The sequence below is a fragment of the Typha angustifolia genome, chromosome 2 (genome assembly GCF_048772165.1).
Source record: "Typha angustifolia cultivar Huaian chromosome 2, ASM4877216v1, whole genome shotgun sequence".
Lineage (NCBI taxonomy): Eukaryota > Viridiplantae > Streptophyta > Magnoliopsida > Poales > Typhaceae > Typha > Typha angustifolia.
The window spans coordinates 9,506,707-9,531,670 of record NC_133240.1 but is presented as its reverse complement, the minus strand read 5'-3'; the positions used below and the strand labels follow the sequence as shown (position 1 = coordinate 9,531,670).

The window sequence follows — 24,964 nt, the reverse complement described above, 5'->3', positions numbered from 1 at the left end:
AGTACGGCATATCTAAAAAGCTTTATGTGTCCATGCCTCGAATTCTAAGATCAATTGCCTGATCTAAATTATATCCAGATACCAAACAAGATCTAAATTCGGATCCAGGTCGGATCGGGTATGTCGTATAAATAGGTCCGTTTTGACTCGATCCGATCACTTCTCTCTTGTGCCGCTCGATCCAATTTAGGTTTCGATCGCTCACCTCTGCTCTTCTTTTCTTCTCGCTTTCTTCTTATTGTACTCTATATAACCAGCGATTTCCCACTGGATATCGCTAGTTTTTGCCTAAAAATTGCAGTTCGATTCAACAATCGTTTAGTTTTTTTTTCAAGAATGTGTTGCTTCTTTTTTATTTGTTGTATGTATTTGTTTGATTAAACGATTTCAACTTCGATACGACCATCTTCCAAAAGTTTAAGTGATTCTATGGTTTTTGCAGGCTCGATTTAACCGGCGTTTAAGATATCCAGGTGGTTGTGTTGAAATATATACTTAAATGTCTGGGGATCCATCTTTGTACTCTTTGTGTGTGAAGACGGTTACAGAGATGATTACGAATGGTGGGTTTAGTGTTATAATGTTCTTCGACAATATGAAACGTGAATAATGATTCCCTTGTTCTTGACGCTATTTACTGTTTATATTTATTTATTTATTTTTGTTAGGATATGATCATTTGCAAGATGTTCTTGAGCTTCCACCGGATCTTCTTGATAATTTGGTGATGAACTTGCCTCCACTAGCATTGCAAACACTCCATGAAATGTTAGTTTCCTTTGTTGTGGTTATAAAAATGAATTATTCGTTGGCATATTCTTGCACTAAGTTTACTAGGTTTTGGGAAATATCACGGAGCTATCAATACCTGTATGGACAGGTTGAACGATGGTTGTATTGGAGGATATAGGACTGATAACGCCATTCATGGGAAGAAACGTGGAAGGTTCGATACGAATCATGCGACTTATAGAAAAGAAAAACAAAGATATTTTGCAAGTGATTAATGGAGATAGTGACTTTCAGGTACGAATATTTTAACATGGGATGGAACAAACTATTTAATAAGCGCTGGCCTGATGCCAAGAAGATTGAGCCAATCAGATATATGACAACAGATGAGAGTGCAGAAGTATGTAACTCGGTGAATTGCACAGCAGACTGGCAGCAACTGTACTGGGAAAAGCATCTCCAGGAGTATGTCCAAAATTTTAATGATAGTATGATTACTTGTTTCCACTTCCTAAAAATAGAAAGAAGCTAGTTGAATCTGATGGTTTATATAAGTTTATTTGGTTCTCTAAAGATGCTTAGACGGAGCTGCAGAGACTGCCTTGCTTCCTGGATTTTATGGGCATATTGGGGAACTAACAATCTCAGGTAAATTGTCGCTGTCTCATCCTTATTCCCTTGTTTTTGTTTATGCATTCCTCAGGCATACAGAAATCCAGTATAAAGAGGCATCATCCTTTTTATCATAATCTCCATACTTCGGTTAACCACCTAAATAATTATGTTCAAATCCTTAAGATTTCTTTCTTATGGTACTCCATTGATCAATATTTCAGTGTAGATTATGTTAGGCAGAGTGTCACCATGAGGGTCATGATTGTAAACCAGGCAATTTTCATTGAATTTGAGTACAGTTCTACAGGTGTTATGTTTGCTTTTCTTCCATGGCAGCTTTTACTTCTTCTGTTCCATCTTGTTTTGTGCAGATAGCATCATATATTCAATTGATAGCCCTAGGAGCATGATTGATGAGTGTATGAAATTATCATACCACTGCAACAGATTTGGGTGTTATGCAAGGTATCCTTTCCATAAAAAGAGTTTTCCAAATAATCTTGATTGCTACAATTTTGTGAGGAACCAGTTAAGGTTTATTAATTTCATTTGCTATATGAGATTTAGAGATTGCGTACATCATTAGTAATGCTGCACATATCCCAAGTCAGCCATTGCATGAAAATCCAATAGCCACATTCTATTGTTTAATGTTTCATAGCTTATTTTGTCAGTTTGTCTTATCCAACATATATTTACTATGATCATCTTAGTGAAGATTCTACATTTGGCTTTTGGAACTTGATTCTTTTACAAGTATCTAATCTCGATAGACATTTCTTTTTTGGAGAAACTGAATGACCAGAATGTTGTGTATGTATGATATGCAGAAAATAAATGTATTTTATCATCAATTTCAAACTTCTTTTCCTGTTTGCAGATGTCTGAGACTTCAAAATGTGCTTTGCTCTGGAGAAACTTGTGTAAGTATTATAAATTTATAATTTACTGTCTTATAGGTGGGGGATGTTGGTTTGCTTTTCAGTCATCTTCTTTTGGGTTTTGGGATGTAGTTCTGCCATTTAGAGAACATCTTCTTAGATGCTCTTTTGTGAAGCCATTATCTGGGTCTCTATTCCCGTGGAAGCAGAATCAGCTGAGTTAAGATCAAACTTAATTTCAGCTAAGCTGGCATCATTTAATATTAGATATTAATAATCTCAATTTTGATTGGGAAATTGCCTGTGAACAATTTGTCATGGTACAATTAACCTAAAAGGCTCAAAGTGGTCCTTATCTTGCAGATATTCATCATTCTTTCATTTAAGATTGCAAAATAAACATCTATTCTCTTGTGTTAGGCCTTTATGATTGAAGCTTCTTGACACAACAAATATTAGCATGTTGATTCTTTCTTAAGGTTGAGAAGTCGAACCATGTACATGCTCGCTGTGAAGATCGTCTATAGTATGCTGCTTTTACATGTTATCCTTTTCTGTATGCTGTAGCAATTAGCATGGGATAGGAAAAAGTGGACATTAATTAAAATGTTTGTGATTGTCTAATTTATTCTTTGCAGGAGTTGTTGAAAGAGAGCAAATTGCAAAAGCTGACATTTGTAAGGATAAAATCCAAAACTCAGGTAGTCTTATCATAGAATCCCAGCCATACAACAGTTATTGGTCCATATGGTAGAAGGCTTAGGTATTCATTTTTATTCATGTTGCAATTATTGATCTATATGGTTTACATAATGCTGTTGTCTGATGCTTGTCATGCATTAGAGAAGGCATTTCACTATTTCTAACAGATGCTTATATATACCTCAAAGCAGTTTTGGGTAGACACTTAAAAGCCTTGAGTACGTTGTGAGCTTTGTGAAGACTATATGGAATATAGCCTTCGGTTTTGTAATTTATCTACTACCATTGGAATGTATTCTAATTTTCTAAGTGTATTCCTAATTTCATTGTTGAATCCCTTCCCTTTCTAATATGTGGTTGTTTGTCGACCAGTCATGAATTTGAGAAAGGACCAAAGGAAAATTTAAGCCATCATAAATTTAGTGCTGACCCGATAATGAATTTTTAGAAGCTGATGCAAAATTTTGACTAAGGAATATTCAGACTTGATAAGTTGCTTGGTCCTAGAACGGTAAGGCAGTTAGCAGATAGAAAAAACCAGCTTTAGTAGCATTATTTCAAGATCGAACAAGTAAGATTTCAGCAGGAAATTGATAAATTTCTGTGAGCCTCTCTTATCTCTGAGGCATGTGTAAGGTGAAGATGAATGTGAGATACACAAATAGGTGGCTTTGTAATATCTTCTGATGATTCTACAAATTCCTTTACTTCAGCTTATCTGTTCTTTTAAGTTATACTAAGAATCCAATAGTTGTTGCTGTTGTAATGATCCAACAGCTGTGACAAGTGGTTTCAAGGGTTTACCTTTTCCTTGTATAATGTCATCAGGTTGATGGAGTGTGCATGCTTCTAAACCACCATAGGGAAACCTTGTGGTCTCTCGAGTTCATCCATTGTCTTCTTTACCCCACTATTATGAATCAGATTTGCAACAGTATGTCCAAAGAGGAGTCTGTAATTCATGGGATCCGCTGCTTCTCCATTAAATCATCACCCATTTCTGAAAGCAAGTCATCTTCCATTTCTTCTGGTCTATTATCCCTTTTGTCTTCAGGAGGGTAAATTATCACTATCTTATTTCTGCTAGATATTTTGTTCAATTAAATGCTGTGACTCGAAAAATCAAGTAATATTTTTTTCATTAGTCAGGTCTTTGGCTTCACTGTGTTTTTACGATACTAGGATGCAGCCAAAATTTGCAAAAATGATTTTCGATACTCTCCTTGGGTCTTCATGTGGTTTAGTCACCCTTGAGATATCAGACAACAATGTAAGTAGCTTGTCGGCAGTACCTGTTTGTAGTTAAGCATATCAGTATTATGAACATGATAACTGATCTTGTCTGTTCCTTCAGCTCACTGGCTGGCTTTCTCAAATTGAGGAAAAATCCACAAATTTTTCATCACTTCTGGGATCGGAGATGTCAATGAAGTCCTTGAAAGTTCTCGATTTAAGGTATCAATCTGTTTCCTTATATCTGTTTCTAGAACCTTTTTCTGTTCTTATTCATCTATCTGATGCACCTTTTATTTTGTAATTGTCCATACTCCATAATTGATTAGTATATGACCATATCGATAATCATTGTTATATTAGGGGAAACAATTTTCATAAGGATGATGCCAAGGATCTTTGCAGTATCTTGGCAAGATTGCCTAACTTGAGGAGTATAGATATAAGTGACAATCCAATCACGGATGAAGGAATCAGGTAACTATTTCCCTAATCAAGTCCTTGATGGAAAATAATGGTAACATTGCACACTTGTATTTTGGCAGCTGCCAGACTGGGATATGTATATTGATAATTTGATATACTATCCTTTCCTTTTGAATGATGAGAAGGAAATAGCATCTTTCTTATTCTGACCCGTTGGAAGTAATGATTCTTGCAGGTATCTTATTCCTTATTTTGTAAAGGCTCTTGAAAAAGCAAGCCCTCTTTTAAACATTAAGATAGAGAATTGCAACCTATCTGGGATGGGGGTGATTGAACTATTAAGAAGCCTTCCGCCCTTGAAAGAACCATTGAACATGCTCTCTCTTGCAGATAATCATCTTGGCTGGTCAGTTGTGAACATTATACACAAGTGTACTCTCTCCTGCTGTTTCTCTTGTGAGGACACTGTCTTATGTAATACAATTTCAGTTCTGTAGCAGCAACATTGGCGAAGTTCCTCGGCAACTCATGTGTAAAGGAGCTCAATCTTGAAGATATTGAACTGGGAGCGTCAGGTTTCCAAGAACTTGAGGAACTAATGCCCAGAGAAACAGCTCTTTCCAGCATCAACATCAGGTTAGCCCTGGTATTACCACATGTATCTTAAGTTATCAAATTATAGAAATTACCTACTAACTGTTCATTTTCCAGCAAAAATCGAGGCGGGATCAGAACTGCACATCTTTTGTCCAGACTTATTTCACAAGCTCCAAATCTTGTAGCCATTAATGCAGGAGCTAATATTATGCCTCCTGAATCCGTACCCATCATTCAAGATGCATTGAAGCAGTCCAAAGGTGTGAAATTGTACTTCTTTTACATTCAGTAAAAAATTCCATTGCATCAAGAAATAAGCAACATAGTCTGAAGTCTGAACTGATATCTTCTTTATCAAGCCATAAGAAATCTACAGGTGAACTGAACATATTATTCAAATGGTTAGAAAGAAAGATTTCCTAAGATTCTATAAGAGAACGTCCTTTTTATGGAAGAGCGCATGAATTGCTCTGTGATACCCTGACAAGAATTTGTTTCTCCATTTCAAGAAGAAGACATGGTTGTTTATCATGGTTCTTGCTATAATTGAACAGTTTTGTGTGATCTGGCAGCCACTTGCTTCTGTGACATGCTCTTCACTTTTTAGAATTCTACCTGTTTCTTGCCTTGAAGTGATTGGTGCATATTTTATTTTTAATACAAGCTTAATGGTGCCCTTGTTATTCTTAGGTAATCTGGAGCGACTGGATTTGACAGGAAACAGTCAGTTATGCTTATCAAACTATACTTCTGTACTTCAAGAATTTTGCCATCACGGGAAGCCCATTGTCATTTATCCTTCACCACCAGTCTCTGGCACACCCTACGATGATGATCCGTAACTGTTTTAATCATTCAAGTTGAAGATCTCCTCTATGTGGAGGCAATGTAGACAGTGAGGCATTGTGCCCTTGAAAGCATGGTATGTGTAGAGTAGAGGAAGCTTCAGTCCTGTTATGCCATCATCTCTCAAGAAAAAGCATTACAGGATAAGAACAAGCAAATGAGAGGAAGAGGTAAGTTACCAAGCTACTTTAGATGTTAGCCCTCTCACTATTCTGAACATATATTGATTTATTAAGGAAATACTAGATACTGACTTGTCAAACCAACAGACAATATGTAAGGCATCCATTTGACCGTTGCCTCCCCAGCTGGAAAGTTTTTCAGCGAGAAATGGCTACTAGGTGTGATTTATGCTTAAGTTCAAATGGTTTAAGAAAAACATTAAACAACTATAGACGAAACTTCAGTTTCTTAAATGCTAAATTGCTAATTCTGTCCGAACATTGAAATGGGTAACAAGGGCAGGAAGGGATGTGGACGCACCATAGCTTTTCTGGTGCTTTGCACATACTGTTCATTCTATTGATTGTTGAAATTTCTATATTCATTTCATCCATAGAATACCTGTCAGTCATACTTCGGACCTCAGCTTCGTTATGAACTACGGCACGAAAAGCTTCCATTACCTTTAGTAGTCATACATAGTTTAACTGTTTGCCCATCACTTGCAGTCTTTGTGAACAACTTCAGTAGGAGCAAGCAGTACATTGCTGGGGACAAGAGAAAATGCCATTCCTCTAATGCTCGATAAGGTAAATTTCAAGTTTATCTATTTTCCTTCAAGGGGAAGGTTGCCTTTTGGTTGATTTTGTCAATCTGTTGACCAGGTGGATGTGGGTTGAGTGAAGTATCAAATACGCAATCTAAAATTGTGTACGGGTGGTGATATTAACACGAATTTCAGCGATAAACACATGGAGGGAGCTACTATTTCCCACTCTACTAGCGACATATGACACGAGTTGTTCGGATGCTAGGAAGATATCCATTGATATTATTATTCTCGTACAGTGTTTACGAAGTTACAAGAATGTAAATCCATCCTGAGGATTAGAAACATAACAGCATATCCTTGTATTCAGAATGGAGACAACCACCTTTTTTATTATTCTGGTTCGTTGGGACTTCTAAATCCCTCCCTATATCGTATCAGAAAATGCCCTTCAGCAAGCATCACCAAGAAATATGTTATTTTGACCGTTTTAATAAACACGAACTGCATGGATAAATATTAAAACTCAGGAATACACATTCCAGATAGCAAACCCAAATACTATCTGAAGCAGATAGGAAATAAAAGTACTCCTGTAATTGAGTTGAAAATAAATATGCGATTCCTAGTAAGATTATAGGATCAATGTGCAGCCTTTCATTTCCTATGCACAATTGGACTGAATGAATCCATAAATAAAACCACCATACATAAGCAATATCGCAGAGATTACACCAGTGCTCAACGCAAGTGCAAATGAGGTAGTTCAATAACATGAATTATGGGGAACAAATTAAGGTGAACAAGAAACTAATGGTGTCATAGCACATAAAATTGATGGGCCCCTTTGACAAAATACTTTCTTCTTGGACCTTCATTAAGTTGTTACAAGTTGTTGGTGCTAATATTCAACTCTGACAGCATTGTAGATAGCTCTCCTCTACGGTGAAGCTTCACAGTATCTGCAATCAATAGAAGAGTGTCATACAAGACCTGTGCATTGATGTTTTTGATATCTTTTCTACTTTGATATTTTCACAATGTACACACAATCTTTAAGTTTGTTTTGAAATTTTAAATTGACCTACTGCAATAATAATTTAACAACACCAGCTTAACTTAGTAAATTATTACTCTTGCTTCTTTGGTAAATTTCTAGAAGATTTTTGTGATTTGAGGTTTATTTACTTTGGTCATTACAATGCTGAATTTTCTGCAAGAAAGAGTAAAAGCTGTAACTATATTCAACTGTCAGAAAAACAACTCCCCACTGGAGAAATTTTTCATGGAGTAACCTGTACTGTGTAGATCAACAAATAAATGGAGACTGTTATTACCTGTACAACCACCGATATGATTTCCTCCTGCACATTCAAAAATGTATAGTTACTAGATCATTAAAACCAATTAAAAAAATCACCCTAAAACAGTTGGCTGTGAACCACAGTCAAGAATAGTAGAATGGCAAATAATTACAGCAGAGAAATCCAAGATTGTGCATGAGACTATGCAGTGATGCAAAGGAGAAATTGAGAAGGATAAAATTCTTCTAGGCCACACTCAGTGTTAAGCAGTATGTTACCAATTTTTGGAGTCCAACAAAATAAGAGAGGAAAAGAGACAAAAGACTTATCCTTCAGAATAGAGAAAAAAGGATGAATTTTAAGGATTGGGTGGGGTCATCATGCTGCTCTCTCTTCACTGGAATATGAAATTATCCACTTCCAGCATGGTTATTCTAAGGTCCAGGCAGGGCAGTAAGATTGAAGATGCTAGGGATTCTACATCCTTGAATTATAAGACATCATGAATGGCCTTTTAAATAGATTTTGAATGCTCTTACAAAAACAGAACTAATAGTCATATTTTGAGTCATCTTAAAAGGCCTCCAACAGAGTTTCACAAACATAAACTCCCCAAACATGCTTTACTCAAAGAAACAAGTTTCTAATTGAAACTCAAAAGCCAAACTTGCATCAGGCCAAAAATTGAAACTTTAAGGAATCTCTCTCAAAGTTAATTTGAAATTTAGAACAATTTATGAAATTCCACATCTAATAAGAAGGTGAAAAAGACATTCAAAATAAAGTAGATTTTAATATTACTTGATATTTATGAATTCATGCCAATTCTGCGCATATCCAGAAAGATCAACCAACAAGAGCATCATAGATGTTAAAGGAGACTAAAGATCTTGATATCCATTAATGTATATCATGTGCTCAAAAAATATCGAGGAACCAGAGGTGTCTAACATTAAGTTGATACATGGTGGAACCTGAACAAACGAATCCTAAATAAATATCAGAAACAGATAGTAGGATAGCGCTGCAAGAGAATTAGTATCTACTTCGTTGTATTATAAAAAAAAAAATCAAAATGTCAAAACTTTGTACATACCAATAAAAACATTTGGAACAGTAGATTGTCCTGTCAGTCTTTCCAACACCTTTTGCAGTTGTGGCCCTTGAGGACCTGAGTATCACAGATATATCACTTAATTAGAAATAAAAAGTAGTTCTTAATATTACACAGCATCATTCAAAAATGATTTCTAAATGAACACCTTGTAGAAGAATGAACACAGCACGGATACATTGGGACTTTGAGCTCATGGTGTTATAAAAGTCGTGCTTGCTATCACTTGGGATTTGCAATAAAGGAGCAATTAATGACTGTAAACTCCTAAATCCTAAACTATAAATTTCAAAGTAGAACACTTCTAACATGGGATAGCATTAAGACTAAATTCACTATAAGTTCAACAAAACAACTATATGCCTCTTACATAAAATTTCTCTTCTTTTTACTCTTGTCCCTTCCTCAGGTTTACTACTATCATTTTGTCAAATAACACTCTTCTTTTCCAACTACTAGTCCTTCAGAGTCTGCTTCCGGAGCAAGTGCTTTACTGCTGTTTCTTCTTATTATTTCTACTCTTTTTATCTTTTTAAATTTCAGGGTGCCCTTTTGGTCATCCTATATGCACTTGCACAATCGAAACCCAAAATATTCCACAATAAACACTAACTGCCATTAGATGATTCAAATCAACAGCGAATTCACCAGAAGTTAAGAAAGCTACACAAACAAAAAGAAAGAAAAACGGAACAAGATAGAACTCACCGAGCTGGTCTAACTCTATCACCAGCGGCTCCACCCCGATCCGCTTGAACAACAACTTCACCTCCGACGAATACCTCCATTCCCAACCAAACCAAACCAAGGCGAAAGGTTAAGCAAAATCCTAACCAAGTATCAAAGAAGATAGAAAGATATGAGCTGGATATCGCAGACTCACGAGCACCAGGTCTTGGAGTAGATCACCACCGGATTCTCCGACACTGTCTTCTTCACCGACTCCTCCAGCCTCGACCCGAAAGAGGCGGACGACGAGGAAGAGGAAGAAGTCATCGATCGGATCGCCGTGGATCCACCTCGACCTCTCCTCTCTCCTCCAATGCGGTACCGATGACGAGAGGGAGGAAGAGAAGGTAAGAGGAGCGGAAAGGAAAGGGAGGTGAGAGTCAGGCGGTTACCGCACCGCGCGTTCTTGAAGCTAGGGCACAGGGCCGCACCGGCGCGCACAATAGCACGGCTCTCAGCCATTGTTGCTTACTTGCGCCGTCGGTGAATAGAGAGGTCTGAGACGGAAGGATGGCGATGGCTTCCGGGGGGGTTTCTATAGAGCACAGAGAAAAAGAATGAGGCTGGGGAGGTATGGTGATCCGACGGAGTAGATTAAAAGAGAGCTGACGCATCTACATCACGTTCGTTGGACGGTGATGATTGATACCGAGCGTTATGAGATTTGTGTTCTGCGCGTATAACTTATCGATTGGCTGAGTAACGGATCACCTGCAGCCACCGATGCAGGAGTTTACTACGGCGTAGATGTTTGGCATCCTGTCAGTGGCTATCAAACTCGGACTGCAGCAGGTTATTGAAGTCGCAGGACCTTGGACTGGAATTACGGTCTGTATCATTCAACAATAAGAAAGTAGTTATACTTTTGCATCGACTAAGCTTTGGAAAAGGTTACATGAAACCTACTCAAGGCAAGCATAAGTCCTACCAAGAGATGGCCAAAGAGCATTTGTTCAAAAGATAATTAATGGAATCATTAACAAGATTACAATTGGGGCAAGGTATTAGAGACAACTTGCTAAGGGAGTATTTAGTTACTTGAAAATGAGAAAAAACACCCACTTTTAAAAACTTCTCTATTTTTAATATTTAATTATAAAAAATAAATTAAAAATTTTGACTTCTTCTTACCTACCAAAAATAATTTCATTTTCTCTTTCTTTTTCTTAAAAGAAGAGAGGAAAGGCACTTCTTTTGTTGATGAGAAGCTTTTCCCAACATAATTAAGAGAGAGAGAGAGAGAGAGAGTTAATTTTAATAGGACAGCAAGCAATTTTTTTTAGCCACAAGAGCCATGAGCAAGACTCCCCAACCCGTTTAGGCATAGTAGCCTTGTGCCCTTTGTCCCACCCAATCAAATCAAATGGACGCTCTTTTTGTGATCATTTTTATCCCACAAAAGTTATCTCAAGAGTAATGGTATTAACAAAGTTAAAAAAGGTAAATAGAAGAGAACAACCAGAGTAGATTGTTAACCCAAATTGGGACCATCATGGACATCTATGGACAGCTACTGCAACGAGCAGTGTAACATATGAGACTGTCTTCACTGTAACCTGCACAAAATATTTATATCCTGTACAGCTGATACCTTTCAGCAGAGGAGATTCTCTTCTTGTTCTTGTCCCAGGGCAAATATAGCATCACTGGTAAATAAATAATATGAAAGTAATCTCAAGGATGCCAGAGAACTCAGAGATCAACCACAAATAGCAAACTCAAACATATTTTAAACAAACCAAATGTACGGCTTCCAAGGACCAGATACAATTATATATGCATATCAACAGCACGAGATATTAATAGCATCATATGTACAAGATAATTAATGACAGACAATGGAATGAGATAAAACAATTCTAACCTAAGAAAAGTTGCTTGCAAACACTGGTTGGAAGTTCTTGTGTGCTTACGTTGGCTGTTCATCAAGGAATTGATGCCTTAGGTTCTGCAACATTGTGCGCGAATTCGTTCTGGTTCAACCCATACTGCACAAAGAACAAATAATTGAACACAAAGCAATTTTTTTGGCAAAATATTCACAGTTTCATCAGAGAACTGGAACATCAACTGTGGAAATAACCTATGGCAGATAATTGCTCTGTTGGAACTACATATCATCCACAGAATTTTCATGTTCTAAAGGATCTAGTACCTTTTGCCTCATCCGGGAACTCCATATGTCCGAGTGAAACCCTTTATTGTCAACAGATGTTGTAGCATATGGAGTGACACCTTGTGGGTTTAAAAGTGGCCTCCTTATAACAACAAAATCTTCATCACTGTCATAGTCCACCCTTCTTGTTGACACCATGGATCGCAAAACCGTTGCAAAGAAAAGTGAGAATCCCTACACATGCACGTCAAAGAACGGTAAGTAACCAAATGCAAAATTAGTTGGATATCTAGTTCCCATCTGATATGTTTATATGATCTCTATCCTTTATATAAAGACAGACATCTAGAAATAACGACACTAGAAGTCACACTCAAAAGGCACAAGAGAGAAGAAAGTAATTGCAATAGAATATATTTTGAAAGGCTTGGTTGGAATTCTGCTAAACAACTTCTTTAGATCAAAGAAGTAAATTCAAAGAATACAAGATAATGTTATGGTACCAAAAGGCTCTATGTTCAGCCATTTGTAACCAGACATTCACGCAGTTCATATTTTTAGTGGAATTTAAGATATCATCAAAACTATGTACTATGTTTGCACTGATCTTAAACAGAATCAACATAGTTAGAATAAAGAATTTCAAGTTCTAGGTAAAAGGATAGGTTTACCTGAATAACAATCACTGATATGCCAACCCATTTGCAGATGTCCATATTGTCTTCAATAAATGCACGGAGGTTTTTGAGTTCACCGGTAGCGTCATATGGAAGATCCTGCAAAATGATGAAATATAGCAGTGGATTCATGGACAAATACAACCTTTTGTATGGCTACTGGAACTCCTATTGGCCTTCATAAATGATATTTTACCTCTTGCCAATGTTTGTTGAACATCAAATCACCTGCTAAAGTTGCTTCCAGCAAGATGAGTAGAGTGGTCAATATTGCATACTGAAAAATCCAAGTCAAGGAAAATATGGATGTAATAAATGGAGGTAGTATAGGTTTTAGCAAAGAACCAAGGATTTACAAAAAGCAAGCATGAGTGACGCAGTATCACAACCACCTTTCTTCATCCATTGACAAATATGAATGGAAAGTATGAAAGCAAAACTACTGAGCAAACTGTATTTCAGAAGTGTATCCTCGTGGACCAAACTGTATTTCAGAAGAAATGTTTAATAAGCAAGTCTATCCCAAAATTGATCTTGGATTATCAATTTCTTCACAGAATTTGTGTAATATCTAACCTTCGGCTTTAAAGACCTTTTCCCAATTGAGGAAGCAAGGAAACTACCATATCATCCCTCCACCAAATTCATGGTCTACCATTTAATGTTCTGTTTCTTTAAACCTGCACCAACTGGTGCAAAACAAATCTATCATTTAATGTATTGACTACTCTAAGATTTCATGTGAAATCACTTTAAAGTGGGTGTGTATTGACTACTCTAAGATTGCATGTGAAATCACTTTAAAGTGGGACTACTTTAGGAGATAGTTAGAGGAACTTCTAGAAAATTTCTCAGGAATTCGTGATCTTTTCTAGCTTTAACTGAAAGATATGAGAAACATGGCTCAGATACTAAGAAGTTGCCAAATTCCTTCAATTTTTTAGCTCAATGAAGCTAACAAAAAAAAAAAACAATAATACAATCAAAATAAAATAGAAAAGCATAGATAGGATACAAAACAAAGGCAGCAACCGCTGCTTGCTTCAGCAGCGACATGCCCTGTGAATGCAATCAAACACAGCAAGACCCCAACCCCCATCGAAGCGCAAACAAACCTGCATTACAACCACCGCAATGAATAATAATCGAAAAAAATTATCACACAATGTGCAATCAATTCACGATTCAAGCAAAACTGCACTTCTAACCGTTCAAAAAGAGAAAGGCGAGAAATTTACCAGAGATCTTTTAGGTCTTTGATGTCGAGATCTCCCCCTTGCCGATTCCAGTGATTCAACATCCATATCGCATAGATCGCGATAGAGATCCCAACAAATCCTTGTAGAAAGTTGAGGAACTTGATGAAGAAGGCGAGACTGCTCCGGCAAAAACTAGGACGCATCTTTTTCCTCTGGCCACCCTTCCTTGAACGAAGGTTAGGAAAACCTAGCTCTCGGCTGCACCGGCGAACCAAAACCCTAAATCCCCTTCGACCTTCGGATTCTCCGGGGAAGAAGAAGAAGAAGAAGAAGAAGAGGCAAGGACAAGCAAAAGGAGGAAAAAGGAACACACAGGACGATAATTAGTAGATATTTTATTTAGTTTTCTGTTAACTATTTTGTTATGCTGTTTCTAGAGAGAGAGAGAGAGAGAGAGAGAGAGAGAGAGAGAGAGACTCTAGAATGCATTATCTTTAGATGACACTCTGGCTTATATTATTATGCCTTTGTTATTTCTAGGATTAAGTCAATGTGTATATAGAAGAATCCAATACAAAATACAAAACTAATACTTAGCCTTTAAGGTTGGCATTTGTATAAATTACATTTTCAACTTTTATTAATATGTGTGTGTGTGTGTGTGTGTAAAGAGAATTGGCGTCTATGTAAATGTCTCTCTCTTGGTGAACTGGCAGTGGAGGAGTGAGTCTTTGGATGTGGTCATACCATTAGATTGTGGTGGCAATTCCAATAGGCTGAGAGGTTGAGTGAGAGGCACAATAGAAGGGCCTTTCATCCAAAATGATACTCTTCAGTATTTATTTGACGACATGCAACTTGGCATAGAATGTATTTTGAGGTTAAAACGATGAAGGCATCACCTACATCTCTTAACAGACTCCAGTATCATTACATAAATCAATTTGAGTTATCCTATGTCATACAAGGCCAAGGAACAAATGGTTGGTTCATTGAAGAATGGAACCCTCATTGTAGTGTTGAATAACCAAAACTGAGAAGCTCTTATGACTCCATTTACACTCTCCATAAAGATTAAAAAATTCCAAGAAGCGTGGCGGCGGCAAAGATTAAGAATAGTACTCCTCCCAAGAAGCCAACCTGATCATAAGATGTTGTGCATTAACAAATTTGACAATGACTAAGGACACATTTAAATGCAAGCATGAGAACTTTAGTTAGAAATTTAAGTTATACTTGTCCACTTACCAGTTTCTCAGATATATAGTTTGCTAGGAAAGCACCACCTAGAATTGCAATTGATGTCGCAATTAGGTGTCCTGCAATGGCTCCGCTAGCGACACCCCAAGGAGACTGTAGAGAAAACCATGTACTTATGTTTACACCAGCCATAGAAAAATGAAAGGTCCACATAAAAGTAACGGTATTCCATGTGATACTACCTGTGCAGCGCCCAAAGCAATTGTAGCCAGCATAGAGCGATCACCCCATTCCTGGAAAGATTCAATACTTGTTATACATATATAGCTTCTCCAGATTCCATAAAAACTAAAGGAACAAAATATTGCAATCAATGCAAGGGACTCCTTCATTATTGCATACTCAGAAGTTCACACCAAGACTTACTTTATTCCATGTGTTGCATAAGCAATTAGAATACTATTGGTAGGTTCCATTGTTAGCAAAATCAAATAACAATGCAAGCAGGGATAAATGTGGATTACCGCAAAGAACACAAGGCTGAAGGACTTCCAAAGGATCTCCAGAGGATTGGTAAGCTTCTTCGCTACCTGAAGGTGTTTAAAATATCATCTTCACGTAAAGGCAAATAGTAAGAGAAGGTCGTAAACTAGAATGAGCATATGCAGGAAGTACCACTTTGGCATGTCACCAAGTGCAGGCAAGGTATTAAAGCATGAGAGCAACAGGTCATTTTCTTGTATTATCTTATGGGTTCATGACATTTATCATAATACTATAAGCAATTGTGGTGTTTACTGTTCCCAAGCCAGAGAGCACTCCACTATACATAGACAATAACACAAGTTGCAAAGTTTGCGCAAATTTTTTATTTACCAAAATGGCTAGTGATTTAAAATTAAAAGTTGAGCTTATCATGTTAACCAAAAAGTTTGTGCAAATTTCTTTCCAAATATCCAAACAGGAGCAATCCATCAACAAGCATGCAAATTGGCTCTTGGTTTCTCTTGTTTGGATTTGAGAGGGATCCAGTCGAAGGGCAGCAAACAAAAACTAAATGTACATGTCAATTGATCCAGGAAAATCAATTAAAAAAAAGGAGAACATAAATATTTTATGTCTTTGTCCTGTCTTAATTACTTTACTTCCTCAAAGCGTCTAGTCTAGAAGCCTCCAAATTTAAATATCATATGTCAGCTTTCATCTACATCCTGTAAGCCTGCAGATCTCTAATGGTTCTATACATCATTGATATCAAACAGATGGATCTTAGTCTCAAAGCCCAATGGCTGGTAACAACTGGAATAGACTATCTTCAAGCAAAGAAACAGAAAGAATGGACAAAGGGTAGGTGATACCAACCACATAAAGAACATGTTTGCGTGGAAAAAAATAATAAAGAACTAGGTTTTAAAAAATGCTTAAAAGAAGTTGTTTTTATTCAAAATAGAAAGCAAAATTTAAACATTCTTGGTCTATGAAAGAGAGGACCTTTTCCTTCACAAGCTCCTCGGCTTCAACAAGTTCTCCGAGTTCAGAAGTCTCTTTGTTCTTATCACTTGCAGCTGATGGAAGTTCCCATGCATCTTTTATTGATTTGAGACCAAAGAATGTTAGGAGAGCCACTGCTGCATACTCTCCAATTGGCAATGCTGCAGAAATGCATGTTTCTCAGCAACAATTTCAGGAAGTAGACAAGTACAGTGACCATAAGAGAAACATACAGGTTCATGTCTTACATAAGATGACCCACTTGTTGAATTATACTAATGAGTTGGAGTTTTAGTGCCTCCACTAGAATATTTGGTTAATATCTAAAGAATCTGGTTAGTTTCTACAGTGGAAAGGATGAAGCCAAGCTACATCAAAATGAGATTCTAGTATAGTTAATGACAGATAATTTCAGTTATTACTCTGACATTTTTCATATACCAACCTCTCATTCCCCAGGAAACATAACAATAGTTGATGACTTACTTGTCTGAAACTGTGCTGGTACAGAATGGAATATCCTGCCTATTATAACAGATAAGACTGTCATAAGTGAGAGAGCACCCATTGATCCAAGTAAAACCTGCTCGTTTACACATGACAAATAAGGAGATGCCAGCAGATACACACATAAGTGTAGGAGAAGAAGAGCTATAGAATAGAAAAGAGCAAAGTGAAAAGTCTATGTCAAATGCAAAATCAATAATTTTTTATCTCGTACTACAATAAATAAAAAGAAAATTGGGCTGTTTAAGGAGTACAGAAGAAATGACAAACTTCAACAAACTGTGTGATAGGAAAAATAATTTGTGCTGAGGAAAGCTCCAGTGCACAGAAACAGGAGAAATCAACAGGTGGGGTAATATACCAGTGCTCTCTTATACTGCATAGCCAACAATGCAGCAATGAAAAATGTCTGCAAGAAGAAAAGAAGATTCAATCAAACTCTTCAGTAATTCCATTTGTTGGGAAGAAATTGCTAGCAAAATCAAAACGATCTGGTTACCAAATTCAAAAATATTTTGGGCTACTTGTGTGACTTATTTACCTTATCTCCAATCTCAGAAACAAATATCAATGTAAATGCAGCAGTAAAGCCTGATTTTGCAAGTGCATCTATGACCGCAGAAGGTCGTCCTTTGAAGAAAACAATAAGAGAAAATACCACCGTGCATATAAATAGCACACTGGCAATAGATAGCAGGTACCCAGCTCCTGAAGGAGGCTTTACTCTGCCATTGCATGGATGTCAGTTTAATAGGAGATATAATTAGCAAAAAGTAGTAAGCAGAGATAAAGAGGCAGCACGGACATGTTATGATCAAAATTATATTAAAAACCATATGCCAAACAAGTAAGCTATGGCATCCAATTGCGCATTATACATGGTAGGGAATTATAATATTTTAGAAGAAACTTGTCTGAAATTCAGGACAGGAATCAACTGAACATGATTGAGGCGCTCACTTTTTAGGAGAAGTTTCACTTGAAGCACCCATCAAATCTCCATGGCTGCCCGTTCCTCCTCCCCCATCATAACTCCCGGCTCCAATATTGGCATTGGATGCTTGAGCTCTAATTTTATGACGTAATGATCTTAACCTTGACAAGCATCCGCATCTTACTACAAACAACCAAACAATTATTCAAATATATTGACAAGTTTCAAAGATGTTATGCCATTACTCAGTTTAGCAAAATCATGATATCTATCATTTGAAACTATGCTAATCGGTTTGCACGCTCCTATTTCAATATCAAAAATAGCTTATCTATCTCATATAATTCAAAAAAATAGCTACTTTTTCAGAAAACCATCATCCAATCATCAAAAAGGTCAAAAAGGATCCAGAATTCTTACAGTCTTGCATCCCAAATGCAAGAGATAGAATTTTATCAACAAATTGAAAAGGATTAAGCAGTTTAAACCAAGTAAAAGTAGCAAGAATCAGAACACTTACAGTAGGCGGAGTTCCTTAGGGATCTTCTTCGACCAATAAGAAGGGTAGGAGACGAATTGGGGATTGTGAGAGAAGGGGGTCTTCCACTAGAGAGTAGTTGGAATTGGAGATTTACTCCTTGCATCTTCACCTAGTTCTAGTGATCGCTCCGCATCTTGCCTTAAACCCTAACCCCAGCAAGTTCCCCTCTTCTCTACCGGAGGATTCTTCGCAGTCCAAGAGAGTGGCTGTCTCGCTCCGAGAGGGAGGAGGAAGTAGACTTCTACGAGGGGGCTCTGTACCAGGCTGCTGCCACGTGTGGGCTTGAAGATAGAAAGGAGGGATCCGAATGTGGCTACGGATTCAATGCAGCGCAAGATGCAACAAGTTCCTGTAACTGAGCTGTGATGATATATTGTATAAGAGAAAAAGCGTGCAACTCGAATTGTAGAGAATCCGCATATTCGCCTAATTATCTCATGGGTAATATGCTAATCTTACGCAATGTATGTCCGGCAGTGTTCAAATCCTCTCCGGTTCCCACATTTCCCTTTCCCCCTCAAAACTACCCAAATGAGTAGTAAGTATCAGCGAAAGCGACCGAAGAATGGCAAAATGGTCAAAGAAACTAACCCAAATGAGGTGATTGGGAAACCTCTTCTCGCCATGGACACCTCTCCTCCCCTCTCGTCTCCACTTCTTGATTTCCTAAGCCTTCTTCCTCTCACCCCCAAGCTCGAACCCCTCGAAACTAACAATGGCGGCATTGCAGACCCTAGTCCTGACCCCGTCTCCCTCCTCACCCCCGAGCTCTGCGACCGCCTCCTCGGCGAGCTCATTCCGGCGGCCTCCGACGACGACCCCCTCTTCTCCCGCTACCTCCGCCTCGCCCAGCTCGAGCTCTCCGCTGCCGTCGCCGCCACCCCCTCCTCCGCCCTCGTCGTCGCCAAACCCAAGAAGAAGCGCGCCCGCTCTGGCGAAATGGTCCGCGTATCCCAACTCCTTCCCGGTGACCGGATCCACTTCCTCGCTCTCGTCCGCCGCACTCGGATTACCTACGACTGCCTTCGCTCCCTCTGCCTCCGCGAGTTAGAGTCACCACCCGGTCGCCGTACCCGCTCCGACCTTAAAGCTGCCAAGAAGATGCTCGACCGCGGCCTATGGCTCCACCGCGACCGTAGGATCATCGGCTCCCTCCCTGGAATTAATATTGGCGATGTCTTCTTCTACCGCGCCGAGCTCTGTATCGTGGGAGTCCACGGCGCCGTCCAGGCCGGCATCGACTACGTTGCTGCGAGCCAGGTCCCACAAGGCGAGCCCATCGCGACGAGCATCATCGCATCGGGTGGTTACCAGGACGACGAGGACAGCGATGACGTGCTCATCTATACCGGGAGTGGTGGCCGTGGCCGCAATGATATCCATCACTCTGCAGACCAGAAGCTTGAGCGCGGAAATCTAGCCCTAGAACGCAGCATGAGCTATGGCGTCGAAGTCCGTGTAGTTCGTGGGCTTAGCTCAGAGGTAAGCCCCACCGGAAAAGTCTACGTCTACGACGGGCTTTACAAAGTCGTCGAGTGCCGTTGCGTCGTTGGGAAGTCTGGCTGTCAAGTCTACAGATTCAAGCTTTTGAGGATTCAGGGTCAAGAAGTGTTGGGGAGCAAGATTCTTAAGCTTGCAGAGGAATTGAAGGCCAAATTGGCTTCCAAAGTGAGGCCTGCTGGGTACTTGCTGCTCGACATTTCAAGGAAGATGGAGGCCTTTCCTGTGCCCCTGTTCAATGACGTAAATAAGGAGCAGGATCCTTGGTTGTTTGAGTACCTTCCTCGCCCTGAATACCCACGTTTTGTTTCCAAACGGAGAGGGTGCCGTTGCACATTGGAGTGTTCGGAGGATTGCGTCTGTGCTAAGAGGAACAATTTCAAGCTTGCTTACGATGGAAATGGGACTCTCTTGAGGGGCCGGCCGGTATTGTATGAATGCGGCGATTCTTGCCATTGCACGTCGAATTGTCCAAACCGTGTAAGCCAAAAGGGGTTGAGGCATAGATTGGAGGTTTTCCGGTCGCGCGAAACAGGATGGGGAGTTAGGTCGCTGGATTTGATCCAGGCTGGGGCTTTCATTTGTGAGTTCAGTGGTGAGGTGCTGATAAAGGAAAAGATACAGGAGGCTTTGGTGGATGGCCGTAGTGTAATTGATCCTAAGAGGTTTCCTGAAAGATGGAAGGAGTGGGGAGATGTTTCTGATGCCTTACCAGATGAACCACCACCGGTGTTTCCTCGTCTACGAGAGCCAAGATATTTGTTGGACGTGTCGAATAAGAGGAATGTTGCTTGCTACATAAGCCACAGTGGCAGGCCAAATGTGTTTGTGCAGTTTGTGTTATTTGGTCATGACAATGAATCATATCCTCACCTGATGGTTTTTGCTATGGAGAACATTCCTCCTTTGAGGGAACTGAGCATCGACTATGGAATAGGAGATGGATAAGTGGAAACTGGAAAGCTGACCCAATAGTGAATACTAAATGTCCTTTTGGAGCTGATAAGTTTTTGATAGATTTTGAAGGCACTGTGGTGCTCTTTTTTTGGGCAACCTAGCCTCATGAAATGTTTTCTTCAGTGAGGAGCATTCAGCTGGTAATCTCTTGTTTCTTTTGCAGTAGGGCTTACATCTGTACTAACTTCCAAATGGAAGTTGATCTGAAAGTTCATTGACAGGGTAATTAATCTAGACTTTGTGTCGAGAGAATTGGCACAAATATTGTTGCATGTAATAACTAATGGGCAGAACATCACTCTTCAGTTCCTTTAAGCATTTCCTCACCAGCCAACAGGAGGGAAATTTCCGGAAGTCTTATTGTGTGCCCATTGGAGAATTTAAATCAACTGAACTAGCTTTCCAACAAAGAATCTCAACTAGGTTTGCTACTCTTGTCTTCTCAATAATATTTGTTAGATTTCAAGTAAGATCATGTTATTTTCCTTCCATTACCTTAATTAACAGCTCGGCGCTGGCATATGATAAGTTTATTGTGGTGTTCACTCAGCTGAAAGTTTTAAACCTTCTATCATAGGGAACTTTGGTTCAACATACTAAGAGTCCTACATTTGTCACAAGATATGGAGTATCAAAGTTAGTTAGCGCTAGTTGGGGCGCAATATAGTTTAGGTCCAAGGGATCTGCATAGGATAAGGAGACAGACGGATTAGACAAGTAAAAGAATTCAAGCAAAATTGTGGTCATTCTGTTTACCCCCTTCTGGTGCAGATTTATTAGGGAGATTTACTCTTTCTCCTTATAAAGATTCTGAGAAAATGTATAGAGAAAATAATGGTTATTTGTGTTCTCTTTGCTTTTTTATGTGGTGATGAGTACTCTTCAGCCTGTTGGAAGTTTGTAAGCAATATTACTTTTTCTATTACAGGCAGCAGAGTACAGAAGTATAGATGTTTCATAATTTAAAATGTGATCAATGATATTAATTCAACAAGCAAGTTTATATTTTCTTCTCCCATAGATTGATTATGGAAATGCTGATAGCAGTGGTGTTTGAAACTGTGTTTTGGTATTCTGCTTGTACTTAGTGTTTGTGCAAACTGACTCTCTTCATGTTGAACAGCCATTATGAGTGAAAGGTTTGTTAATTCCTTTCTTTGATAAATTCCATTTACAGATTTCATATTCAAATCATAAGACTGAAAATTCTAACAGGATACTTCCATCACGTCACCATCTTTTCATCAGTATCACTTATTCTGTAAGTAGATGATCACCCTGTCATCTTTTGGATTTCTTTATAAATTGTTGTTGGTTGTACCAATTCATAGTTTACGTACTCTCATGTACTTGCATCAATCCATGAACTTTGTCCAAGTTCTAGTGATACAATTCTAATTCTAATTCTAATATATGAGATCTTGCTCGACTTACCTCTGTATGTGTCATTGATTTGGTGCTTACATGAAGATCAATTACCTTGTTGAAGCAGCTGCCGCTCTGAACTATTCAGAATGTTTTTTGGCTACCTTTGACCGATCACTGAATGCTCCTTCATCCATGTAAATACAGCAATGTGACAATATGGGAAGATTGACGAACAACTGCATGAGCTGTGTCAGGAAATGACATCCTCAGCTGTTGTATTTGTCTTCTTCTACAGTCGACAGGACTAGACGATCTATAATCTCCTCCTTTCTTTCATTTTGAGATCTTTACATTTAGTATCAGGGCCTTTCAGATGTTATGCACTTGTGAAACGTAAGGATGTTCATGCCTGCAGATCTCAAATTAACAACTCTTCCTGTTTTACTACCCACTCAGTTACAGTGGCGATTAAGAATTTCTATTGCTACATGGTAAGTGCTTTTGCAAGAAAGAGAGATAAACAGGTGAGATCTTATCTTATTGTACTCGTAAATCCAACTACTTCTGTAGATATGCTCATGCTTACAGATATATCCCAAATCTTTTTCTTTTTTTTAAAAATAAAATAAAATAAAACTGACAAGTTTCCTGGGTAGAGAATTCCCAATTCAAGTGCTGCAGGAGATTTGCTTCTGGCCTGCACATACGTACTCACCAGATACACGAAAGTTGTGGATTTACGGGTTCCACTTGTCCACACGTCCATAAGAACGGAATAGAAGCACCTAAACCTTGCGACCGCTCTCGTAGCCAATTCGACTGTCGGCCAGAGCCGCCAAGATCTTGATGTCACTCATTCAATCACGCTCAGAAGGCATGAGGAGGCATCCAATCCATCTCGCTCCCCCTCCTCCACGCCGCCACATAGCCTCTCCCCAACACTACCTGGACAAAACGGCCTCCCGCCACGTTTCACCCAACGTCCCGTGGACCCCACCTTGCCCCCGCCACGTGGCTTCAAACCCCTTCCCCCAGCTCGGATGCCGACGGCCTCGTGTCCAAATACCCCCACACCACCATTGATCCACTTCTCTAGCTTAGTGCAAGATAAGGGTCGAAAACACACCACTATTCTACTACTTTCTCCAACTCTATTATCCTCATGGGACCTGAACAAGAGAAGAAGCACAAGAAATGCTGCCCTCTTAGGAGGTCAAGAAAGGGATGCATGAAAGGCAAAGGAGGCCCCGAGAACCAGCTCTGCCCCTACCGCGGCGTCCGGCAGCGCACGTGGGGGAAATGGGTCGCCGAGATCCGCGAGCCCAACCGCGGGGCCCGGCTCTGGCTCGGGACGTTCAACACGGCCCTCGAGGCGGCCCACGCCTACGACGCCGCCGCCCGCAACCTCTACGGCGACTGCGCCAGGCTCAACTTACGCGAGCCCGTGCCCTCGTCAGAGTTGCCGTCGTGCTCGCCGTCCCAGTCATTGGCGTCGAGCACTACAAGCGAGGTGATGGTCGGGCCGCCTGAGATTACCGTTGGCTCGCCTTTCTCTTGTGATCAGCCAGTAGATGACTTTGAGGACTACATTACGAGCTTGCCGAAGGCTGAGGATTTCGGCTTGGAGGCGTTTCACGAGGTACCCGTGTTTGATGACACGGTCTACTGCGATGGGGAGTGCTTGGCTGGTGAATTGATGAGCTTTGATGATGCTTTACAGTTCTCTTGGTGTTCTTGAGCAGAGATTATATACACACACACACATATATATATATATATATACTCTGCAAGCAGAAAGGATACACAAACCTATACTTGTACACATGTATGTGTGTAATTATAAGTTTGATGGTGACGATCGATCGATAAGGCAATAGCTAGGTTGCATGCCTTTAATATAGAGTCTTTAATTAGAATGATATACGCAAGTTAAATACTAGTATTATTAGTTGCTTGCTATATTAGTAGTAACTCAGTGTTATATGTCCATGCTCTATTCTAGCTAGTAGGAAATTAATAATAATAATAATAATTAAAAAAAATTCTTTTGCATGTCTCTTTTGGTGTCCTTCTTGGCCTTGTGTACGTGTGGCCTCAAATTTTATCTGCAAACGAGTGAGAAGAATAGGACTTACCTGATACTCCGCTAGCTCCTTGGACGTCATCTGGGCTTGTGCTTCTTTTCTCAAGAACACGTGAGCCTGGAGATAAATGTGCAGGTGTTTATAAAGTGGATACATAGTAGTTTGTGCAAGGGTTATCTGGGTGTGTACTTTGATGCTTGGAAGTTTGTGAAGAGGATAAGCATCTACGTCTATATATCCTTCACCTCCACAGGAGAGTGACCAATTGCAAAATCTTAAAAGATGTGACATATATATATATATATATATATATATATATATATTATCAAACAGCTTAATTTTGTAGATCAATTTGTTATAAAATGTGGTTTTTAACAAACAATATAGTACACTAGAGTTGTTGCCAGACTCCTCTCAGGTTTCGTGGAGATATCATCCTTATCTATAACGACTACTGCTTCATCCGCCAACTCTCTGTTGCACGTAGTTACGTATAAGG

At 39.2% G+C, this 24,964-nt stretch overlaps 6 protein-coding genes across 11 annotated transcripts; 3 read left to right on the top strand and 3 right to left on the bottom strand.

The window, feature by feature from the left end:
• Positions 1-159: 159 nt before the first annotated feature.
• LOC140770375 (uncharacterized) lies at positions 160-7,164 on the top strand. Of its 4 annotated transcripts, none has more exons than XM_073111568.1 (19): positions 160-190; positions 443-563; positions 669-768; positions 881-946; positions 1,027-1,197; positions 1,307-1,380; positions 1,719-1,812; positions 2,228-2,270; positions 2,867-2,929; positions 3,759-3,988; positions 4,080-4,200; positions 4,285-4,385; positions 4,527-4,640; positions 4,825-4,995; positions 5,079-5,225; positions 5,301-5,446; positions 5,877-6,202; positions 6,704-6,784; positions 6,860-7,164. In XM_073111568.1, the coding sequence occupies exons 2-17, from the start codon at positions 500-502 to the stop codon at positions 6,026-6,028; spliced, it is 1,857 nt and encodes a 618-aa protein (XP_072967669.1). In that variant the 5' UTR covers positions 160-190; positions 443-499; the 3' UTR covers positions 6,029-6,202; positions 6,704-6,784; positions 6,860-7,164. The 4 variants fall into 4 exon arrangements, with proteins under 4 accessions (XP_072967669.1, XP_072967678.1, XP_072967652.1 ...); XM_073111559.1 differs by lacking the exon at positions 160-190 and adding an exon at positions 209-361; XM_073111577.1 differs by lacking the exon at positions 160-190 and having other exon boundaries at positions 208-563; positions 4,113-4,200.
• A 206-nt stretch (positions 7,165-7,370) lies between these two features.
• On the bottom strand, positions 7,371-10,645 carry LOC140770420 (monothiol glutaredoxin-S10-like). 2 transcript variants are annotated; one of them, XM_073111623.1, is made up of 6 exons: positions 10,510-10,645; positions 10,046-10,426; positions 9,871-9,944; positions 9,145-9,219; positions 8,082-8,108; positions 7,371-7,706 (listed from the first exon to the last, which is right to left on the bottom strand). In XM_073111623.1, exons 2-6 carry the CDS (start codon positions 10,351-10,353, stop codon positions 7,630-7,632), a joined length of 561 nt encoding a protein of 186 aa, XP_072967724.1. In that variant the 5' UTR covers positions 10,354-10,426; positions 10,510-10,645; the 3' UTR covers positions 7,371-7,629. The 2 variants fall into 2 exon arrangements, with proteins under 2 accessions (XP_072967724.1, XP_072967716.1); XM_073111615.1 differs by lacking the exon at positions 10,510-10,645 and having other exon boundaries at positions 10,046-10,508.
• LOC140770407 (tetraspanin-18) lies at positions 10,605-14,320 on the bottom strand. 2 transcript variants are annotated; one of them, XR_012106024.1, is made up of 7 exons: positions 13,923-14,320; positions 13,700-13,799; positions 12,881-12,961; positions 12,679-12,783; positions 12,047-12,241; positions 11,756-11,879; positions 10,605-10,721 (listed from the first exon to the last, which is right to left on the bottom strand). XR_012106024.1 is itself a non-coding variant. In XM_073111600.1 (6 exons), the coding sequence occupies exons 1-6, from the start codon at positions 14,084-14,086 to the stop codon at positions 11,817-11,819; spliced, it is 708 nt and encodes a 235-aa protein (XP_072967701.1). In that variant the 5' UTR covers positions 14,087-14,319; the 3' UTR covers positions 11,589-11,816. The 2 variants fall into 2 exon arrangements, 1 of the variants encoding a protein (XP_072967701.1); XM_073111600.1 differs by lacking the exon at positions 10,605-10,721 and having other exon boundaries at positions 11,589-11,879; positions 13,923-14,319.
• Positions 14,321-14,694: 374 nt separating this feature from the next.
• On the bottom strand, positions 14,695-18,818 carry LOC140770398 (GDT1-like protein 2, chloroplastic). The gene is made up of 10 exons (XM_073111589.1): positions 18,536-18,818; positions 18,042-18,198; positions 17,623-17,806; positions 17,443-17,490; positions 17,061-17,157; positions 16,575-16,735; positions 15,608-15,673; positions 15,326-15,376; positions 15,132-15,236; positions 14,695-15,023 (listed from the first exon to the last, which is right to left on the bottom strand). Exons 1-10 carry the CDS (start codon positions 18,657-18,659, stop codon positions 14,958-14,960), a joined length of 1,059 nt encoding a protein of 352 aa, XP_072967690.1. The 5' UTR covers positions 18,660-18,818; the 3' UTR covers positions 14,695-14,957.
• A 124-nt stretch (positions 18,819-18,942) lies between these two features.
• Positions 18,943-22,009, top strand: LOC140770368 (histone-lysine N-methyltransferase family member SUVH2-like). Its single transcript, XM_073111538.1, has 2 exons — positions 18,943-21,153; positions 21,235-22,009. Exon 1 carries the CDS (start codon positions 19,019-19,021, stop codon positions 21,002-21,004), a length of 1,986 nt encoding a protein of 661 aa, XP_072967639.1. The 5' UTR covers positions 18,943-19,018; the 3' UTR covers positions 21,005-21,153; positions 21,235-22,009.
• Positions 22,010-23,472: 1,463 nt separating this feature from the next.
• On the top strand, positions 23,473-24,119 carry LOC140774150 (dehydration-responsive element-binding protein 2C-like). Its single transcript, XM_073117025.1, has one exon. The coding sequence runs from the start codon at positions 23,544-23,546 to the stop codon at positions 24,117-24,119; it is 576 nt and encodes a 191-aa protein (XP_072973126.1). The 5' UTR covers positions 23,473-23,543.
• The last annotated feature ends 845 nt before the right edge of the window (positions 24,120-24,964 follow it).

Excerpts from the sequence above, each read along its gene's own strand:
- LOC140770375 (XM_073111568.1), top strand. The coding sequence starts at position 500 with ATGTCTGGGGATCCATCTTTGTACTCTTTGTGTGTGAAGACGGTTACA. Across the intron at positions 2,930-3,758 it reads GGATAAAATCCAAAACTCAG|GTTGATGGAGTGTGCATGCT; the intron begins GTAGTCTTATCA and ends TAATGTCATCAG. Across the intron at positions 4,386-4,526 it reads TTGAAAGTTCTCGATTTAAG|GGGAAACAATTTTCATAAGG; the intron begins GTATCAATCTGT and ends TTGTTATATTAG.
- LOC140770420 (XM_073111623.1), bottom strand. The coding sequence starts at position 10,353 with ATGGCTGAGAGCCGTGCTATTGTGCGCGCCGGTGCGGCCCTGTGCCCT. Across the intron at positions 9,945-10,045 it reads TACTCCAAGACCTGGTGCTC|GTATTCGTCGGAGGTGAAGT; the intron begins GTGAGTCTGCGA and ends TTGGGAATGGAG. Across the intron at positions 8,109-9,144 it reads TGTTCCAAATGTTTTTATTG|GAGGAAATCATATCGGTGGT; the intron begins GTATGTACAAAG and ends TTGAATGTGCAG.
- LOC140770407 (XM_073111600.1), bottom strand. The coding sequence starts at position 14,086 with ATGCGTCCTAGTTTTTGCCGGAGCAGTCTCGCCTTCTTCATCAAGTTC. Across the intron at positions 12,784-12,880 it reads TCAACAAACATTGGCAAGAG|GATCTTCCATATGACGCTAC; the intron begins GTAAAATATCAT and ends ATCATTTTGCAG. Across the intron at positions 12,242-12,678 it reads TATCAGTGATTGTTATTCAG|GGATTCTCACTTTTCTTTGC; the intron begins GTAAACCTATCC and ends GTGCATGTGTAG.
- LOC140770398 (XM_073111589.1), bottom strand. The coding sequence starts at position 18,659 with ATGCAAGGAGTAAATCTCCAATTCCAACTACTCTCTAGTGGAAGACCC. Across the intron at positions 17,807-18,041 it reads AGTGAAACTTCTCCTAAAAA|AGTAAAGCCTCCTTCAGGAG; the intron begins GTGAGCGCCTCA and ends ATGCAATGGCAG. Across the intron at positions 17,158-17,442 it reads TGCAGTATAAGAGAGCACTG|GTTTTACTTGGATCAATGGG; the intron begins GTATATTACCCC and ends GTAAACGAGCAG.
- LOC140770368 (XM_073111538.1), top strand. The coding sequence starts at position 19,019 with ATGTATGTCCGGCAGTGTTCAAATCCTCTCCGGTTCCCACATTTCCCT.
- LOC140774150 (XM_073117025.1), top strand. The coding sequence starts at position 23,544 with ATGGGACCTGAACAAGAGAAGAAGCACAAGAAATGCTGCCCTCTTAGG.